General features: G+C 44.3%; 1 protein-coding gene across 4 annotated transcripts in view; it reads left to right on the forward strand.

Moving 5' to 3' along the window:
• The window catches only part of ITPR1 (inositol 1,4,5-trisphosphate receptor type 1), a 249,558-nt gene that overhangs the window by 154,875 nt on the left and 72,314 nt on the right, over positions 1 to 22,369 (forward strand). For all 4 annotated transcript variants that reach the window (XM_037905875.2, XM_043552286.1, XM_043552287.1 and 1 more), the window contains 2 exons: positions 5,059 to 5,191; positions 7,229 to 7,419. In XM_037905875.2, coding sequence (XP_037761803.1) covers positions 5,059 to 5,191; positions 7,229 to 7,419 — 324 coding nt within the window. The remainder of the gene's footprint in view (positions 1 to 5,058; positions 5,192 to 7,228; positions 7,420 to 22,369) is intronic.

A 22,369-nucleotide genomic window follows, 5' to 3' on the forward strand; every position in this document is an offset into this window, starting at 1 on the left:
TGGCTGTTTTTAAAAGGGAACTTATTGTCAATTGTCTTTGAGATTTTCAAACTTGTATTTCTACCAGTTTCAACTGTAAAGTAGTTGAAGGCATGTAAGACACGTCTTCAATTAAAATTAAATGGAAAGTGTGTGTGTTTCCTTGGTTGCTTTGGAAATCTCCACCGCAAGGGCTGGTGTGTTTTTTTTTTTTTTCTTTCATGCTACTGTAGTTGGGGAGGAACTCCCTTGAAACTGATGATGTCACACCATTGTAAAGCCAATGCGAAAGGATAATCAGGCCCACGGAGTTGACTTGCCTGGCCAAAAAGTGCCTCTTAGCTTTGACAACTAAGCAGTCTTCAAAATCAGCACTGCATGTAGTTCATTGTGGTGCTTCCCACTTTTGCCTGCTCCTCTAGTTAAGCTGGTGGTGTTGTGGTACTTGTTTCTTAACTGTATTACTGTCTTAATCTTGCATTTTAATTGAAGGGTGTATGGAAATGCACAATGTCTTACTGCCTAAAGGTTTTCATCCAACAGAAAACACTTTCTAATATAGACACAATACCCAGTTCATCTATACTATGCCGTTGACCACAATAATATTTGCATACCACTTATCTACTGCTTATCAATAGCTTGACTGGGTGCTAAATACAGAGACTGAATGTCATTGAACTTTTCTAGGTAGCATGTTTCATATTTCTTAATACAGCCAAACATCTCATATTTGTTTGCATATTGTAAGCATTGAAGTGCTGTATAATACTAACATTATAGTTAAAGAAGTGTTCTCAAGCCCATTGTTACAGCTGAATTAATGACAGCATTTGGGAAATTATTTTCTCTCCTCTTTTATTCAGATTACATTCTCATCTGCTTGTCAGTGCTTTTTAATAATTACATCAAGAAAATGATGAGGTTTTCCTTTCCATTGTTTTGAACTGCAGCTCCAAGTGGTATTAAAAATGAAAACACATCTCCAAGCTTGTGCAACTCTGGATGAGCAGTTTACCAGAAATTGGAATCCCTTGACATATGATCTCATCTGCTTTCTCTTGCTATCATGCTCTTTTATGAGTGTCGCTATTTTAGATGTAGTCCAACAATAGCAAGAAGATGGTGGTACCAGAGCGGGCATACTCAGAAATTCCACTTGAGCTTTTCTCTTGCCTGAAATATTTTGACCACTAAACTTTAGTCATCAGATTTTTTTTTTTCCTATCGAGTAGAAATAAAGGCAAACGACCTATAATCCAAAGAACAATCGTTAACCTTTAGAAGATGGGAGGGTGGGGAGAAGTGTATTGAACAATGATATTCATAGTAAATGTGTTTAAAAATCTTTCGTCGGTAGTAAAAAGTACCATTTTAAATGCCAGTTGCTGTGGCAACTGCTAGTTAATTTAACAGAAGAGAAAGTGGTAATGTGAAAACCCCATTGTAACTTAATTTTGGTATAAAGGGTGTATAAATGTCAAGTTTTCCTTCTAATGAGTGCACATGCAGAAGACAGCATAGTTTGTTTTTTTGCCTGATCTGACCTTGTTCTGTCATGCACCCTTCACCGCCTGCAAAACAGAGAGCAGCAGGAGTGGTATAAATCACTGCAGCATGTACTAGAACAGTATCTTGTCATTGTCCATCAAAATAGCTCACACACAGTCTGGGGTTGTGTGTGTGCCGGGGGGGGGGGGGGGGGTGTTTAGCACTAGTCCCCACCTCTCTTATATTTTCACAGACCATCCCTATCAATGTTCGGAAATACAGGCACCTTAGAAGTAATGATCTTTTCCTAGTATGAGTGTGAGCGGCCACCGGGGCGCGGGGCCCTGAGCCTGCTCCAGGAGGGGCGGCGGTGGCTCACATTCCCGGGAGCCACAGAGCCCGAGCGCGGTGAGGGGGGAGCCAGGGGTGCACTGGGGCCGCTGCTGCCTGCATGCATCCGCTGCAGGAGCCCCTGGTGGGGGGGCGCGCTGGGCTGCAGTCCGGGCAGGTGCGCCCCCGGCTCCCCCCTCACTGTGCTCGGGTTCTGCAGCTCCCGGGTGTGTAAGCTGCCGCGCCCTCTCCCAGAGCAGACTCGGGGCCCCGCGCCCCGGCCGCGGCGGTGGCTCCTCACATGCAGGGATGAGTGCTGCCTAATGATCTCCGAATTGCTGGTGCAGGTGCCGAGGAGCAGCCAAGCAGGGGAGAGAAACCAGCTGAGGAAGCAGCCAGGAGTGTCCAGGGGGAAGGTGCTGAGAATACACCATTCGGGGCCTGGTTCTGCTTTAACCTCTGGCATATCAACTGGGCTCAGTCCTGGGTACACAAACAGTGCTGCATGAAGGACCTCAGAAACAGGCCTGACTTGGGAATTCACATAAGTGCTGAATTTATGCCCCTGCTTTAAGGCTGTGTGGAGTGTGAGAGATAGAGAGAGGTCCCTGTGTGCGTGATGTCTCTGTGCATCTGTTTTGTGTCAATGGGCATCTCTGTGTCTGATGTGTGTCCATCTGTTTGACATGTGTGTTTGTGTGCGTCTCTGAGTGACATGTCTGTCCATGGGACGTGTCTGTCTGTGTCCCTCTATGTGCGATGTGTGTGATCTGTATCCTTGTGTGTGTGATGTATCACATGTGGCCTGGGGGGAGTGTGTCTCTGCCTGTGTGAATGCTCAGAGGATTAGCAGCAGAGCTGATATATCTGATAGCACTGCGTGCACCTTAGGACACTCTGGCGAGCACCAAAAATCAGGATGTTTATTTGGAGCTCAATCCTGGGTCTGCTGAAAAACATGGATTCAGGAACTCAAATGTCTCATGTGGCAAAAGAAAGGGCCATCTCTTCCGTACCATTGAGATAAGGGAGCAGCAGGATCTGGAGGCATCCCAGCTGGGGGCTCCTACCATGTGCCGGGCTCCAGCTGCTAGTCCTAACCGGGCTGGGGAGGGACAAGACTACCTCTTCCCCTGCACAGGCTGCTCCTGGGGCTGGGTCAGACCCACCTCCGGGAATTTCCCCCAGCTGCAGGAAGCTCCATGGCTGTTGGCTGGGAGCCCACCACCAGCAGCAGCGCGGAAGTGAGGGTGGCATGGTATGGTATTGCCACCCTTATTTCTGCACTGCTGAGGGCAGCAGCCACTCTGGCCACCCAGCTCTGAAGGCAGTGCTATCGCCAGCAGCAGTGCAGAAGAAAGGGTGGCAATACCATGACCAGCCATGAGCCCCCACAATCCGCCTTTTGGGTTGGGACCCCCACGGTTACACCACCATTACATTTAAGATATAAATTTCTGAATGCATGAAATGTAAGATGTTTAAAATCCTATGACTGTAAAATTTACCAAAATGGACCATGACTTTGGTAGGGCCCTACTAATCGTATGTGGGGATAATTTTGAAGTCCGAGGCTAGATGCACAAAGACTAAGGCAAAGGGTGTTGCCATTATGCATTCAACATAGGAATTCTCTTAGGAAAGGAGGCATTGTTCTCCAGCACACCGGGGATAGCCTATAACTTTCCAAAAGATGTTACAGGATTTTTAACTTTCAGGTAAGCTGCCCCCATCACTTGTTGAAGAGAGCCCAATGTAAAGTGTTACTCATCCAAAGTACAAATCACTCCTCTTTTTACGCTGTGTATTTTAATGGGTCTATTTCGTTATTTTTTATCTGTGTTTTAAAAATCACTTCTGAAGTTTTTAAACAAAGGCTTAACTTGTACAGCAGATGATGTCAGGCTACGTTGTTAGGGACATTTTGGATGGATCTGGCAAACTACATTACTTGGCATATGAACTATAATACAATGTGCAGGATGAATTTTGCCAGTGTAGTTCAAGGTCAATAAGATACTTAGTTTTGTTCCAGCTTGGATTTTTTACTCTCTCTTCCTAAAGTCATTTTTTTCTTAAGTCTCTTCAAAACCCCATGTATTTAATTGAAATATAGTCCCTGACCAATATTTTTACAGTTACTTGTCTCTGTCTTTACCTACAAAGGTCTTAAAAGACTCTCAAAATACCTGCTATACCTGGTCATTGCTTGGCATGCTGCCAACTCTTGTGTTACCAAAATAACCATGCAGCTTGCAGACATAGTGCTCAATTGTGATCCCAGCTGTGTTCTTACTGACAACAGTGGGAGCAGCATTGGACCTATTAATGGTGGTTCAGATTCGGAGTGGTATGACAGGCTCTCATCTTCCACTGATGAGCTGCATGTGTTCAGGGTTTCTTACCCAGAGTAGAACGTTGCTTGTGGGCTTCTGGCTTTGAATATAGTTGAGAGGCTACCGGTTATTGGAGGACTGGTGTCCTGCAACATGCAAGATCTCACGTGCTAGGATGCTGGCTGATCATGATGACCCATCTGTATTTGCTGCAGAGTTGGAAAGTTTACTGCTTTCCAACTCTTTGTGTTTACTAAAGAGTTGGAAAGCAGTTGGAAAGCAGTAAACTATTAACGGAGCTGAGATTATGCACAGATGGGTACTGTCAACTAACATTAATTATTTGGGGATGGGAGGGTATTTCAGCTCTTTAATGTTCATGAAATGGAGTATGAAGAGGTGGGATTATTCTCATAATATGTTATCTAAAACCATGACTTCATCCTCTTTCTCTCTTCGTGCCCTTTGCCAGAGTTTTAACCATCCCCTTATCCAATCCCCACTTTGTGTGGTTGGGTTTTTTTGTGTGTGTGTCACTCAAATTCCATGTCTGTTTTAAAGTTGAGCCCTGGGTCCTTTTCAATGGACACCAGTAAAAATGCACCTTTGGAATAAAATCTCAATATTACACAAGCTAGAATTTTTAGTGTGGCATGTGAACTCTAACTATTGCTGGTATTTGGTACCCATGGCCTCAGTCGAGGCTTATGGGATGGATATATAGTGACTAGGTTGGTCTGAAAATATCGTAGGATGTTCAATGAAGTTTTGTTTTGAAACATTCATGGTTTCAGTCTTTCCTTCCCCCACCACCTCTGGTGAAATTAGGCCAATTATAAGACACTCCTGCTTCTCTTGAGTGTTGTTCGTTCATTTATACATTAAACTCAAATACTGATTTCATTACCCTGTTTGAATTAAGGGTGAAGCACTCAGGCAAGTTTTGGTCAACCGTTACTATGGCAACATCAGACCTGCAGGAAGAAGAGAGAGCCTTACAAGCTTTGGCAATGGCCCGTTGTCTCCTGGAGGCACTTGCAAAGCTGGGGGAGGAGGTAGGATGTGCTGCCTGCTAATTAGTGATTTGTATGACTCTAGCCTGCCATATTGTCTATGCTTGTTTCTGCATAACCAACTGAAAATTTTACAGGTGAAGCAGCTTCTTTTTTCCTTTGAGACTTCCCCCACCCCCATGACTTTCTGTCAGTTGCACAGAAAAGGACAACTTATTTCTATCCCTCAACAATAGGATTGGGAAGGAGTTCTACGGATTTGCCTTTTTAATGTTGGTTTCAGAAATCCTCCTAATTTTTTTTTTTTGAGCTCCTCTGGATTGTTTTCACTTCACACTGTAAAGAAGAGCGTCGTTTGCCTGTTTGATCATTTAAGATGTTTTTATTCATATGGACTCTTGCAGAAGTCAGCAAACTTCTAATCTACAAAAACAAATGCTGTTGTTGAAAGAGAATAGGTTAAAATTAAATGTATAAATGAACTTAACTTTTTTCTGAGTTGAGAGTCACCTAAGTTATGGGCCCTGGGCGGTGGGGCGCGGGCTTCGGCCCCAGGCCCCAGCAAGTCTAATGCCAGCCCTGGCGACCCTATTAAAACAGGGTTGCTTTTGTTGTATCTCAGAACTTTGCTTTGATTAAATTTCCTTAGTACATTTTGCATAGTAATTTTTGCTGTAATTCATTCTCACATTTTCATGAATAATGGAAAAATGCTCATGAGGACAGTCTGATTAACCATCTCTAAAACAAGTCAAATCTCATTACTGCCTAAAGGGGTGCTGTCAAAGTTGATGGGAACCACGGTAAAGGCAAATACATTTAGTTCTGGCTTTTTGTTAAATTCTGCCTGATATTAGTGGACTTTTGTCAAAACATGATTCAGTAGTTTTATTCTTTAAGATAAATAAAATGCCAGTGTCCTCATTAAAAATGTATTCATGCTTTCTGTATTTCTTGCCTCATAATATGCAGCCTACTCTTCTCTGGTCTTTCTGAAACCAATATACTTTACATCTATCCATGTATAATCCCAGTATTTATCTTTTTCATTGACTAGACCCAGTTCCTTTCTCTCTCCCTTCCACGGGCACCCATTTGCCGAGTGTATCAAGTCTAAACTACTTTCCCTTGGTGTTTAAGTTTCTGCACCATGTTTCCCTGGTCTCTCTTGATCTTATGATCTCTTGGATCTTATGTCTTGCCTTTTCCCCTTCGCTCCACTAGTGATGCAAATCCTGCACATCCTTGTGTCCTGCTTTCCACTGTCATCTTCCTGCCATCTTCTGTGCTGTATCTTGTACATGGAATTACCTTCCTGTACATAGCCCCCTTCCATCCTGTCCACTTTCAAGTCACTGCTAAAAGCTTCTTTCTTCCACACAGCTGCAAATACTAGTTCATGTCAAACAGTTTTCCTTCATGACACCATTTCCTCAAACTCTCACATTGAAAGTAGGACATGATTTCCTTTGGGTCTGCCAATGCATGTTATCTTTATGTTCTAGACCAGCGGTTCTCAAATTTCATTGTATCACAACCCCTTTCTGACAACAAAAGTTACTACACTACCCCAGGAGTGGGGACCGAAGCCTGAGCTTGCTGCCCTGGGTTGGGGGGGCCCAAAGCCGAAGCCCCACTGCCCCAGACAGGGTGGGGGCAAAGCCCAAGCCCAAGGGCTTCAGTCATGGGCAGGGAGCATATAACCTGAGCCCTGCTGCCCAGGGCCGAAGCCCTTGGGCTTCGGCTTGGGCCCCGGGCGGTGGGGCGCAGGCCCTGGGCTTCAGCCCCTGGCCCCAACAAGTCTTAACACCAGCCCTGACAACCCAGTTAAATCCCACTTTGGGATCCCAGCCCACAATTTGAGAACCCCTTTTCTAGATTGTATAACTCTTCATGAGAGAACTTGTCATTATCTCTTGTACAGAGTTAAACACCTGATTGGCACTTAAATTTATTCATGGTGTTAATTTATTAGGATATAACATTTTACTCTTCTTTATTATGGAATGAGTTCTATCATCTGGATAGAATGAAGGGGTGAGTGAGTCTCAGGCTATTCATTGTGATTTACCGTTCTAGGAGGAAGCTCCGGATCCAGTTCAATGAGTCGAGGTGAAATGAGTTTGGCCGATGTCCAGTGTCATCTGGATAAGGAAGGCGCATCCAACCTCGTCATAGACCTCATCATGAATGCCACCAGTGATAGAGTTTTTCATGAAAGTATTCTGCTAGCCATTGCCCTTCTGGAAGGTGGCAACACTACTATACAGGTAAGGAAACGGATAACAATGAGCTGATTACTAAAAACATCATCAATTGGAATTCTCTTTCTAAAATTCCTAAAAATTGACTGTTGCTTTGAGCTGTGACGAGATAATCTTAGGCCTGAAGTACTGGGAAGTGTCAGTGCTCACTGCGTATTGTGTATTTTTGAGTCTTGCAATATTTCAAGGCTGGTCTTTACCCAGGCACTTTAACTTAAAAGTAGCTAGGTATCACTGACTTCTAAACATTGGCTTTGTGTGGAAGCTTGGATTTGAGGTTGTTAAGGCAGTCTAGCAGGATGCAGTAGTTAGTGGGACTACTCACATGAGTAAAATTAAGCCAGCGTGTAAGAGTTTGCAGGACTAAGCTTTTGTTTTTATCTGGCTTAAAATCAGAAGACACTTTACTTTGCGATAAGCCCCAGGTTGTAGTTAGTTCCCTGGCAGTGTTGCTCTCATTGACTTACATGTCTTTATATTTAGTTTGGTTTCACTGACTGAATTAGAAGTTTGTGCCAGCTGACTAGACCTACCAGTCTAGGATTTGTGTGTGGTTTGATGGGCATAAAATAAAAAAGCCATGTGTCAAAAGCACAATTTGTTTTGTTTTGTTCTTCCACACATGAACCAAAGCATTGCTGTGGCTAAACGAGCCTGCAAAGACTATCCTAGAATATGTGATGCCTTATCCTTGACTATATATACTTTAAGCAGAATTAGTCTGTGTAGGATTTAATGCACCTGTATTTGGGCTTCTGAAAATTGCTTGGAAAGTGCAGAGTTTTTTGAGGGAGATTGGTACGTGTGTATATTGTATAAATAGAGTGGTTTTTTCCCAATATGTACTATGACAGGGTCGGGCCAGATGGCTATAGGAGAGTGATAGAAGGCAGATATATTAGCCCCAGGTTAAGTAGGTCCCTTTTCCCTGGGTAGGGTAATAGGGAACGTTCCAGAACAATCAGGAACTTTCTGGAAACAATCAAGGCAGACAGGCCGATTAGACCTGCAGCCAATCAAGAAGCTGCTAGAATTAATTAATGCAGGCTAATCAGGGCACCTGGGTTTAAAAAGGAACTCACTTCAGTTTGTGGTGCGCGGAGCTGGGAGCAAGAGGCGCAAGAAGCTGAAAGTGAGAAGGCATACTACTGGAAGACTGAGAAGTACAAGCATTAGCAGACATCAGGAGGAAAGTCCTATGGTGAGAATAAAGAAGGTGTTGGGAGGAGGCCATGGAGAAGTAGCCCAGGGAGTTGTAGCTGTTACAGGAGCCACTGTAGACAGTTGCATTCCACAGGGCCATGGGCTGGAGTCCGGAGTAGAGGGCGGGCCTGGGTTCCCTCCATCCCCCACTCCCTACTTGATACCGGAGGAGTTGAACTGGGCTGTGGGTTCCACCGGAGGGGAAGGTCTCTGGCCTGTTCCCCAATCCACTAGGTGGATCAGCAGAGAGTGTGGGGATTGTTCTTCCTTTTCCCCATGCTGGCCAGTGATGAGACTGAGTGAATGGCAGATTTGAGCCACTTAAGTGGCCAAACTGAGGGCTCCCCTGAACCTCTGAAGTGAGCAAATCTGCCAATAAGCGCAGGACCCACCAAGGCAGAGGAGGAACTTTGTCACAGTACAATAATTTAATTTTTTTCTATTCTGTGTCCAAATAAAACTATCAGTAACTTGGTAGTGCAGTTATTTTTAAACAGTTGTTTACTTTTTTCTTTTAGAGAATTAAATATCAATTAACTATTTCTCAACTCTTTAGGTAATTGACATGTTTAGGTTTCTAGCTTAATGTCACAGCTGTAGTGCATTGATTTTTAGAAATATTATGTCCAGTACTTTACATCCACTCCCCCAACCTTTTGTCTGTCTGTCTTATAGATTGTGAAATTTCCAGGACAGGGAATATTTTTTCTGTGTGTTTGCACAGCGCCCAGCACAATGGGGCCCTGATTCTGATTGGGCCCTTTCAACACTTCTTTAACTAATGTATCATGATGATGATAGACAAGCTGACTTGTTATAATTCACGCATAAGTTTTCATGTAATTCATTTGAAATCAGTGGAATTATATCAAGATTAATTTAGCTCAGATTTTTGCAAGGGGGTGGGGGAATATCAGGCTTTGCTAAAAGCCACAAGCTCTCAAGCTGTGCAGTAGACATCAGACAAAAAAGTGTTTATTTCCATTTTTATTAATAAAAAGAATATGCACTTGTTACACCATATGCTCTGGCAGGAAAAGAACTAGAATAAAGGGCTCTGAAGGGCACTGGTGTCTGGGTGTTAGCAGTTGTATTAAATCCTGAAGAACTAATAGTTATATCCATCATTGTATTGAGTCAGAGACCCCCAACTCAGTGTGACGAACTGATGTTGCTTTGTGAGGTTACCTCACTGTGTGATACTCAGCCAGCATCGTTATACACAACGTCACTGTGCAGTGTCAAGAAACCACACTGATTCAGTAGCTCTCAGCAACATCACCTTCTAATATAGTATATTCTAGTAGTATGGGGAGAACCTGCATGGCTCCTTCCAAATTTCAGACTCCACACTCAGCACTCTTTTTTTGTTGCTATATGTATGAGCAAGAGGACATGGAGTGCGCTCTTGTGATCAACGTTTAGCTCACTCTGCCTGAGACAAAGGATAAAGAGCCCCACATCAACTTAAATTTTTAATAAACCATTACTATTGCAGAGTGAAATGTATCTTCTCAAGTGTTAAACCTGAGCCTTCATCTTCCTAGCAATGCACAGGTATCTTCCTATGTCATATTGATGGGTAAATCAAATTCTGTTCCAGTCCGGCAAGGATAAATCTATATTCCTTAGCTTATTCTGGAATTTGGAGCTAATGGACTGGAGCTACATCTCAGTTTATTTTGACTATATGACCCAAGGGATCCCTTTCTAACTCTGCTTTACATATAGTAGGGAAATCTTCCATCCATCTCCACGGAGACATTTTTAACCAAAAACGAAGACTCTCTAGTTTCCATTTCATGTGTATCACTGCACATGTGGGGGGGATTGTAAATTAAGTATTTGCTGAGGAAGAAGTTGTTGGCGTGGAACAGTTTTAGTAAACCTCATAGCACTTTCACATCCGTACCTTACAGCTCTGCCAATTTCTGTCGTGATCTTGCCTTTTAAGATGCTACTTCCAGCAAACTAGAATAACTTTTTCCATCCTCTCCAGCTTCACGGGTAAGTGCTCAGGGAGTGTCCCTACCTTTAGGAAAATGATTTTTATAGCCAACAGTGGTTCAGGGAGAGAGCAAGAGAGAGAGAGTGAGCATGTGTGTGTCTACGTGCACTAATGCAACCATAGAAAATATCTCCACTTAGTGGGGGTGCGGTTTGGCTTTTGGGGTTTTTTTTAGTTCAGATGAATTGATTCTAAGTACAGAATTACACTGAGGTTTTATGCACCAAATCCTTCACTGCAGCCTACAGTTCCTGCTGTACAGAATGCAAGGTCACAGGCACACCCAAGAACTATTACTCATGCACCCAAACTATGAATGGGACTATGCTGAACGTACCCTGTGAAGTAGTTGTGCCACAGATGAACTACTCCTCAAGGATTCCCACAGCCCAAAAGGCAGAGTGCCAAAGTGAAAAATGTGGCAATGTATGCAAAGGTCCCCACCTTGGCAGTTCCCTCCCACCCCCACTTGTTAGTTTATCTATCTGTTTCATCTTGTTATAATCCTAGATTGTGAGCTCTGTGGGGCAGGGAGTGTTCTTGCCCTGCTCAGGGTCTAGCCCAATGGGGCTCTCTGATCAGGGCCTCAAAGTGCCGCTTCAGTATAAATAAAGAACAGCTGTACTTCAGCTCTTTCTAATCTTTCAGCACCACTTGAGTCATTAAAAATAAAGCATACAAATTTAATGTAGAAAAATGCTGATGACAGAGCTTAATTTCTGGGAGAACAGCTGGCTCAGAATTTACAAATCAAAATGAACTTGAAGGTTGATGTAGTAAAATCATGATTTCACTTCTCCCTCCCACAAAGTAATTACTAAATTATGGCTCAGTTAAATTGGTCCCCTTTCTGGGTGAGGGTAGTATAACCATGCTTCCCCGTTGCACTTAGGGACAACTTTGTATCTAGTTGCCTAGAAAACTAGAAGGTTAAGGTGGTGAGCAGGTGAACCGAAGCTACTGGAGACTGTTACAGAAGGACTGCATTCGGTAGTCTATTCATCCACACTGCTTTCAATTCACATTTTTAAAAAGAATCTCTCCCTTCTGCATAGGAAAGATTTAATAGCAGAATATGGCAGTGTGAAGTTTCCTATTGCTAAATCTTCATTACTTCTACAAAACATGCTGCGGAACATCACTAGTCTATTATGAGGTATTACGAAAACCCAGATACACTTGTCAAAATGAACAAAGTACATTTTGGGTGCACTATCTTTTCCTCCCTCTGCATTTTTATTCACTTCTTCAATTTTGCAAATTAGTGAGAACTTCACAATAGGTCTCCCAGTCTTTAGTGTGGATTTACTGAGATCCTACTGTAATTTTAACAAACTGCCATTAGAATAGTTACTCTGAGTTTTGTTAATCTTGTATCACAGATTATTGGTGCACATGTATTTCTAATTTTAACTTTCAGAAACTCCACCTACCAAAACTCTTTGCTTTGGAATTCTACACAAATTGACTATCTTCATTCATGGCACATGTGTATTTATTCTTCTTCTTCGAGTTCTGTCCCTGTGGGTGCTCTACTCTAGGTGTTGGTGCGTCCCAGTGCCGTTGAGCGGAGATTTTCGGTAGCAGTGCCTGGTCGGGACGCACACGCTCAGTTGGTATCTCCCGTCTCGCTGGAATCTTCCTGAGCGCGTTCATCCCACACCTTCCTCAGTTCCTTCTCAACCGTCCTCGGCTGAAGACGGGACTTGGGGCAGTGCTACTTTTCTTCCCTGGTCTCTGTAGGAAACAGTAACAAAGAACATAGAAATAGTTATTAGTTACATCCCAGTTGTTTCCCTTCCTTTAGTATAGTTACACAGTTAGTTACTTAGTTTAAAAAAAAAACAAAAAAACTTTTTCGCTTCAGACTTGTCTGCCGCTGAGACGCTCTCCTCTGCCATTTCTAATTCATAATGCCAGGGGCTTCAGGATTCAAAAAGTGTGTTTTCTGTGAGGACTCCATGCCATGGTCAGATGGGCACTCATGTTGTGTGAAGTGCCTCGGGGAAACTCATGTCCCCGCAAAGTGCCTCCATTGTACGAGCCTCAAGTCAAGAGCTCGGCGCGACAGGGACCTGTGGCTTAAAATGCTTCTAATGGAAAAATCCCTACAGCCGCTTTCGGAGACAGGGAAAGTTAAACCCGCTCCCACACGCTCCCCGGCCAGATGCGAACCAGTTGGGAGCATTGCTTCACCCTCTCTGGAACAGAGGCAAGAAGCACCACAGTCTCAAAGGAGAGACTTTAACAAGGGTAAAGGGTCTCCCGCGAGATCCTTACCCTCTGTGCTGACAGTGCCAAAGGCAGGTACCTCAGCCTTTTCTAACACCTCAGCCGCGGCTCGCACAGAAGCAGGGACCCAACCTCCCGCGCGAGGAAGGTTTCCGCGGCACTGGTCCCCTCCGCACCGAAAATAGATGCGGTGCCAACAGCACGCTCTACCTCGGTGCAGAGAAGAACGTCAGCACCGGCAGCGGACCCCCTGCAGGGCACCTCCAAGCACTCCGCAGCACCGCTGACTTTCACTTGATAACGCACTAAAGCACAGAGCAGGCTTGGCGCAGCCCAGGGAGCAGGAGCAATAGTTTTTCACTCAATGTGACCTCTCAGTGCCCCCTGAGCCTAACTCCCTGCTCCTGGATACGCAGGGCTCGCTTTTTGAACAGCTGCTCTCCCCACCTGAACGGGCTACCTTTACTGACAGCGAACTCAATATGCAGCAGCAGGCCGAGTTCTTCCCACATGCCTCTCCTCCTCTACTGAAACCTCTTCCACATCAGGTCATGGCTCACAGCCACCAGCCTCAGTTTCCCTACTTCACCCCCCCATGGGCGGCACCTGGGTTCTCATCCCTCCGTGGTGCCCTTGGCCACATCCTCCTACTCATTCTCAGACCTCTTCCACCAAACCACTATCTCCTTCTGTGCCTCGATCTCCAGCTCCGTCCAATTCTAGAGTACCTGAACCCCCTCCTGAGAATGTGAGCTACGCACCATATCCTGACTCACCGACTCCTAACTCTCCATCAGCTCCAGATGGAGCCCTCTTCCCTCCGCCTCCACAGAACATGGATGACTGTAAACAATTTCAAGAACTTTTCAGGAGGGTGGCATTCAGTCAAGACATCCCCTTAGAAGAGGTTCAGGAGACACAACACAGACTCCTCAGAATCCTTCAACCGTCTGCACCCTCAAAGATCGCGCTCCCCATAAACTAAGCACTCCTAGAACCAGCTGACACACTCTGGCAAACTCCAGCTTCTTTATTACCAACTTGCAAAAAGACCAAACGTAAATACTATGTTCCTGCTAAGGATGCTGACTTCCTATTTTCTCATCCACCAACGAACTCTCTTGTCGTGGATGCAGTCCCACAAAGGATGAAACAGCCACAATATCAGCCCACGCCGCAAGACAAGGACCTTAAACACCTTGATGTCTTGGGTCACAAGGTTATTCGTCCTCCATGCTACAATTCAGAATTGCAAACTATTCTGTCCTCCTTGCCAGCTACGACTTTGATAATTACAATAAACTTTTTGAATTTGCCTCCTACATTCCAGAGGATAGGAGAGCAGACTTCAAATCGATCCTGATTGAGGGCCAACTGATTTCCAGAGCGGCCCTACAAGCATCTCTGGACATGGCGGACGCAGCAGCCCGTACTACTGCAACTGCTGTGTTTATGTGCAGATCTTCATGGCTCTCTGCTTCCGGCATCCCTAAAGATCTGCCACCAAAGTGGAGGACCTCCCCTTTGATAAAGATAAACTTTTTTCCACAAAAACCGATGAACTCCTTGACACCATGAAAGATTCTAGAGCGACACTAGGCACCCTGGGCATTCACCCATCACTTCCCAGGAGACAACGATACCAACCCTACCAAAGACCCCACACACAACAGTATTATCAGCCTCAACCCAAACCATATGACATAACTAGGAATCGCGCTAGACCCCCTAAGTGCAGACAAAATCAAGCTCAAGCAACCACCTCCCATCCATGGGGGAATAAACAACAATTTTGAAAGGTTGGTTGAGGGTCTGCACGGCCACCCCTTGATTCCACCACCTACTTGCCCATTTGGCCACCGTCTCCGGAGTTTCCAACATGCCTGGCAGCGGATTACACAGGACCGCTGGGTCCTCAAAATAGTTCAGTCTGGTTACTCTATCCCATTTATATCCTATCCTCCTACCCTTCCCAATCCCTCTTCAGGGACCACTCTCATGAACACTTACTTCGTGCAGAAGTGGCGCACAACTAGACGCAGTGGAACCTTTGCCGACACAACATCGAGGGAAAGGGTTCTACTCCCGTTACTTTCTGACCCAGAAAAAGACCGGGGGATGGAGGTCTATACTAGACTACGCCGACTGAACAAATTCGTGAGGATACAAAAATTCAAGATGGTCACACTGGGCACAATAATTCCTGCACTGGATCAAGGAGACTGGTTCACAGCCCTCGACCTACAGGACGCTTATTTTCATATATCAATTCGTCCAGCTCACAGATGGTTCCTACGATTCACAATCGGTCACGACCATTTTCAATACAGAGTTCTTCCTTTCAGACTCTCCACAGTGCCGAGAGTCTTTTCCAAGACTCTAGCCGTGGTTGTGGCTCACCTCCACGGACATGGGATTTCGCTTTTCCCCTACCTGGACGATTGCCTCATCAAGGGCAACGTCTATGGCGAGACACTTCAAACTACCCATTTCGCCATCTCCCTCTTTCACAGTCTAGGCCTCCAAATAAACATCCAAAAATCCACCCTGACTCCTACACAACAGATTGAGTTCATTGGAGCTCATCTGGACTCAATCCAAAGCAGAGACTCGCTCCCAAATCAGATTCCTTGCTATCACACAGCTTATATGCATGCTCTCTATTCGTCCCAGGACACAGGCAAGAATCTGTCTATAGCTCCTTGGTCACATGGCAGCCACCACCTTCATGGTCCAGTACGCCAGGCTACACAGGAGATGTCTTCAGTGCTGCTAACTCCTCCTCCCAATGTTCTAGCTTCCCTACATTGGTGGACAAGACCAGAAAACCTCTGCACAGGTGTTTCCTTCCAGCAATGATCCCCAACGCTCATGCTCACCACGGACGCTTCCCTAATCGGTTGGGGAGCGCATCTAGGCGGACACAGGGCACAAGGCTGATGGTCTGCATCAGAGACGTGCCTACACATAAATCTCTTAGAGCTCAGAGCAGTGAGGCGAGCATGCCTTCACTTTCTTCCCCTCATAAAGAACAAATCTATTCGGGTCTTAACAGACAACATAGCATGTATGTTCTACATCAACAGACAAGGGGGAGCCCGATCACATTCCCTACGCATGGAAGCCACCCGAGTATGAAATTGGTGCAAACAACATCAAATACAAATCATTGCTTCCTACCTACCCGGCTGCCACAACACTACTGCCGACGCACTCAGCAGGCTCTTCTCAACAGAACATGAATGGGAACTGCACCCCGCAATACTTCAACAGCTCTTCTCCCTCTGGGGCACCCTGTCAATAGACCTCTTTGCCACAATCCAGAATCGAAAATGTCGCCTATTTTGCTCCAGAGAGGGACTCGGGACTGCATCCCTAGAAGACGCGTACCTCATCCCATGGAATACCTCTCTCCTGTACACCTTCCCACCAATCTGTCTGCTACACAGGGTTCTTTGGAAGATCATCGACGACAAGGCCCAGGTCATACTTATTGCCCCGGATTGGCCGAGACCTGCTCCGCCTGTCCTCCCGTCATCCACAAGCTGTCCCCAGCAGGCCAGATTTCTTTTCCCAGGACAACAGACGGCTCCTTCACCCTCAGTTCCAAAAGCTCCACCTGACAGCGTGGTTCCTTCATGGTTCCAAACCCATGAACTAGCCTGTTCCAAGCAGGTCCGATACGTCCTCCTGCATAGTAGAAAAGACTCCACTCGTAAAACTGACCTGCAGAAGTGGAAGCGTTTCGCCCTCTGGTGCTCATGTAATCACTTAACACCCAATACGGTGACCCTCCCTAAATCCTGGGCTACCTTCTGCAATTAAAACAGGATGGACTCTTGCTCAACTCCATCAAAGTACACCTGGCAGCACTTACTACCTTCCATGACTTGTTAGAAGGTTACTCACTCTTTACCCACCCCACCATAAAACGATTTGTCACGGGTCTGCAAAATCTCTACCCTGAAATTTACCCAACGGCAGCTACATGGAATCTTAACCTCATTCTTCACGGTCTCATGAAACCTCCATTCGAGCCCTTGGCTACCTTATCTCTTCTTCATATGTACATGAAGGTAGTTTTCTTAGTTGCAATGACATCAGCAAGGAGAGTAGGAGAAATAGGCACCCTGATGGCCTATCCTCCCTACACAATCTTCTCCAAAGACAAAGTCACTCTGAGACCACATCCTAAATTTCTCCCTAAGGTGGTATCCACCTTGCACCTTAACCAACCAATATACTTGCCTACTTTCTATCCCAAACCTCACAAGACTCCGCATGAGGCAACCCTGCATACTCTCAACGTCAGGCGAGCAATCGCCTTTTATTTAGTCAGGACTAAGCCATTTCGTAAGGCCCAATGACTCTTTGTCTCCATGACTGAAAGATAGAAAGGTACGGCTATCTCTAAACAACATCTGTCCAAGTGGATCTTTAACTGCGTCAGATCCTGTTACCTCACTCAAAATATTCAACCTCCCGAAGGCATTAGAACTCATTCCACTCGAGCTATGTCGACATAACGTACCCATTCTTGACATCTGTAAAGCAGCTACATGGTCATCTGAACACGTTTGCCAAACACTATGCTATCACGCAAGATACCACGGCAGACACCATAGTAGGCCATACAGTACTCACTGCCGCATCTCCAAAGTCCCACCAACCACAGTGGGTACTGCTACACATTCACCTAGAGTGGAGCACCCACAAGGACAGCACTCGAAAAAGAAGAGAAAGTTATTCACCTTGCAGTAGCTGAAGTTCTTCAAGATGTGTGTCTCTGTGGGTGCTCCACTCCCCGCCCTCCTCCCCTCTACTTTGGAGCACTAGTATGAGTTCTCCACAGTAGAGAAGAAACTGAGGAGGGTGCGGGACGCACACGCTCAGGAAGATTCTAACAAAATGGGAGATACCAACTGAGCACATGCATCCCGACCAGGCACTGCTACCAAAAATCTCCACTGGGAGGCACTGGGACACACCGACACCTAGAGTGGAGCACCCACAGGGACACGCATCTCAAAGAACTTCAGTTACTGCAAGGTGAGTAACTTTCCCTTAGCAGCTCTTATTTAATTATAGTATTCTCAACAAGCTCACACCACACTCTGTGTATGGTTTTACTGCATTCAAATTGTTTCCGTATACGGCCTTTTGAGAATGAGGAAACTATTGGGATACCGGCGGGTTACGCAAAATGACTTTCTTGGCAATGAGATCTGAAATGCTTCGTTCTCGCATGGTATTTTCTTACCATCGGTTTTCACATGGGAAATGAGCACAGTGTGCTGAAGCAAAAAGTTTCCACTGACACACACAGACTTGCGTGATGATGCTCCTGTTAAAGTTAATAATGGGAGTTCCCGGGTAACTCCCATGTGCCTTAATGGGAGAAGAGATCACTGTGTCACTGGACAAGGATAACTTGAATAGTTGCTGCTGCTAAATCTGTGATAGTAGATATTCGAGCACACTCGCTTCGGCGTTGCTGCATGTTTTATACTGGTGATGAATGTGACTGAGTGTTAATTATTTCATTATTATTCTAATAGAAAGATAGGTTGTTTTAACTGTGGAAATGACTTTCTGTTTCATTGAAGCATTAAACGATCAGCATGGAATTTCCTAATCCAGATTCGGTTAGTTCTATTTTCTAGAATACATGTGAGCATTTTAAATATTTCTACTGCCAAGCAAGCTAATAGAAATTTCTAAGGAACTGTTTATTTCTGAGATAAGCTTATTGTTCCTATTGGTGTGAGAGGTCAAATTTGCTATGGAAGCTCACCCCTGATTTAGCACCCTGGCCATTTATAATAGCACAGACGAGTTTGAATCGAAGGGTCAGAAAAGAAAATACATTAACTTGACAAACGTTACTGTTCACGGAACTGAAAATTATATAAGCTCCCTTATATTTTATGTAATTCCTAGTGTCTCTACCCACAGAAAGCTGGAACCAGTCATTCTCCCCTTGTGCTTTCCGAGAGATAGCAAAAACGCCTGAGCAATGCGTGGATAGATGCGGTTTCAGAAATCACCTTCAGAGCTGTGTTATGTAAAAGAACAGTCATACGCACTCTTTCTGTAGTGCTGCTGGCCTGTGCGTGGCACCTGTTGCTACATACATTTTTTCCTTTGGCTTGCTTTGCATGATTTTGCTTGTAGGTAAACTTAATTTAGAGCATACTTCTCTCCTTTAAAGCAGATCAGAGGGTAGTCTGTTGCATATATAAACTTCAACACTGAATTTGCTTCAGTTAACATAAACTCGGCAAGTGAATGACAATGAAAGGAATTGCTAAAGACTTCTCGTATAGCACGTCTCTCATCTGCCAAATAAAATTATGTGCACCATATATGCTGTTTCACCTCCTGGAGTTTCAGGTTTCCTGGATCTGTGAAAGTTAATGATGAGTAAACTCCCTTACATAACATCCTCTTCTCCATGGTGAGTTTGGTCTGCTCACTTAATTAGGGATCTTCTCAAAAGTTAGATTACATGAAAAATAGGTTTCCCACGACCCCTCCCAAGTAGTGTTGTCAAGATCAAATAAAGTGATGAGACTGACTTCATTTTGGTGAAGTATGTACTAAAATCCCACAAGAGCTTAATATGGTACCAGTCCTCAGGACTACTATATCTCTGTCTTATTGCATATACTCTTACAGGTGAAACAACCCCAAACCATAATTCTTCTTTCCTCAGCTATAACGCTCCTGGTAAGGGTGCAAATAGAAATTACATGGCAAAGGGGATTGATAATCAAACTAAAGTTAATTATATGCAGATGAAAAGTTGATTCCCCACTTGCATTAAAGCTCGCACTCTGAATATTACTTTTAATTTCCATTAGTGCCTGCTCCCTACTACTCATTTCTCAGTGGCTGCTTGCTTTTGGAATAGGAGGGGGTGGAACTGAGGCTGCTTAAGAGAGGGGAAAGAGGGTCCTTCTCCATCCCTGTCATGTATGGAACTGCTTTCAGGGGATCAAGAAGTCATCTTGCAGCGGAACTCTTTGGTGGAGATGTGAAAGCCAGATCTGGGAAGAGAAGAGCAGGGAATATCCTCTAGCAACAGCACCCTGAAGAGCATGTGCTGTAAGCACCATAATACTAGCCCTGGGAGCCAGTGCCACAGTTATGATTACAGCATGCAGGCAAAAGTTAATGAAGCAGCAAGAATAAAAAAACTGCTCTGGGCCAAGGTCTGGAGCTTACAGCATAAGTGTGATTCTTCTCTGAAATGTGACTGTAAAAATGGCATTGTGGTGTTCCATATTTGTGTCTTAATTTCCATATCGCATCAGCTCATTATACACATAAAAGGTGCTAATTATATGTGCCAGCCCTGCAGAATTATCTGGGACCTGAGAGACTTGTTCGCTTCTTTCCTTCTTACACATCCACACTAGTAAGAAAGATCCTTCAGGGCAGATTATGGTTTTTGACCCTGGTGTATCCCATTGCCTTCAAAGGCAATGGATGGAAGCTCAGTAAAAAATTGTGTAATTGATGCACAAGAAGTAGTTGAGATCATTCTTTCTCAGCTGTGTTGGCTGTGCACAGGTGTAAAAAAAAAAAAAACCATTTAAAGAGAAAATGTTCATGACATTAAAGTAGCAAGGACTTTGACTGCACAAGGGGAGCAGATCTGCTAAGTAAAAAGGTGCCATTTTGACATACTGTAGTTGGTATTAAGAGAAGAAAAACATTTCATGTCCTGGATCAGTGCTAAAAAGAACCAGTGGTAACCTTGAAAAATCACAAGTGCCAAATTCAAAAGTCATCTGATGTTGTAATTACCCAGGAGTTCCAAACATCATTATCTAGATAAGCTAGGAGGCATACCATTTAAAAATACACCATTCTGATCTACTACATTGCCTTTCCAGTCTATTGCTCCTTCAGTTCTAATCTGACTTCTCAGGACAGCAGCCAGCCAGGACTGCTAAATCTATACCCAAAAGGATATGGGCATCCTAGCTATCAATAGCATTTGTTGGGTGGAGAGTCGTAGCTCCTTTCAGATCGCTACCTCTAGTTGTCAGTGAGATATTGGCAGTGCCCCTTGCAGACGTAAACAGATGTGGTCCCTGAGTCTGCAGACAACCTGAAACAGTAACTCCGAGAGATGTGAACTGCACCATTCATCCCACTGGGATGAATAACTTTGAAATGAAATGTCAGAAATCTACTTACTCTGTGCTACTAAACCACTCCCCTCCCCTCCCTTTCCTTAATGCCAGAACCTCCAACTGTGTCCTACCCAACTCTCAAAACCCTCAGCTTCACAGCTATCATAATTACTATTTCTTTTCAATATAAAATTCTGCAACACATGGAAATGTACAAAATCAAGTGGTAGTGCAAAGTTGAGTTTAGTAACATATTTATAAGGTTAATCTTTCATATATACGTCAATGAAAAATTCCCTCATCTAAATGTACTTGAAGTAGTGGTAGAATCTCTAGACAGCCGCACTGGAACGCTGCAGGAGCCAGAGGCCTTGGTTGCAGAATTTAGGTCAACCTTGCTTCAGAGTGCACACCAGGTGATTTGAAATTAACCCTGAAAATTGGTCAGAGTTCAGGCAGTGAAGGGATAGGCAAAATCAGGACCTTTCTAGGGATTCTAGTGCCGTAGGCTAGCAAACTGCCATCCCTTCCCAGTCCACAGTGGCTAGTTTGCTGCCCCTAATATTTTGCTACCCCCAGCAGCCACCTGTTCTGTACCTCCTGACTCAGGAGTACTAATCAGAGTGATGTGAATTTTTTAAAAATGGGCATTGTCCATTTTATTAAAATATGGAAGATGTATTTCATGTGTTTAAAAGCAACTATTGCAGTTGAATGTTGAGTAGTTTTGTATCTGCACACACAAAATATCTGGGTGATACCAACTGCTTTGTGGTCCAGTGTCTTGAAAGTTGTCAGATTTTTCTTTCTGACCAACCGTTCAGGATCCCTAATGCTTGAACTGTAGAAAAACTGTTTTTCTTTCTTCATATGTGCGCTGTAAATTTGTCTTTGCGTTTGTGTGCGTGTAAATAAAATGTGCATGCGGGGGTATTTATAGAAATCAATAACCAATATTTTTTTGGTATAGGGTTAAATCTGAAAAATAATATTCTCAAGACAGATGTAACCATCTGTTTAGAAAACTAATACAATCATCCTGTGTTATTGTCCAACAGCCTACGGGCTGGTCATCTGCATCTTTCATCATGAAATTATTAGAAACTTTTCCCAGCTACAGTACTCCAAAGAATGTCAAAGTTAGCGTTGGTGACGCTCCAAACAAAACTGCTGCTTCAAAACTTTCCCTACAAAGAGAGGTAGCATAATTCTCCGCAAACATCCTTGTCATCAATTGTAATCGCTCTCGGGCAGCCGTCTTGTCCTCTTCTTTGTCTGTAATACGTCTCTTATGCCACTGGGTACTATATTAATGATCTATGTACTGTGTAAATGTTGCAGGATGTATCCCAGTTGATCTGGTCACACT

This window comes from Chelonia mydas, chromosome 7 (assembly GCF_015237465.2).
Source record: "Chelonia mydas isolate rCheMyd1 chromosome 7, rCheMyd1.pri.v2, whole genome shotgun sequence".
Lineage (NCBI taxonomy): Eukaryota > Metazoa > Chordata > Testudines > Cheloniidae > Chelonia > Chelonia mydas.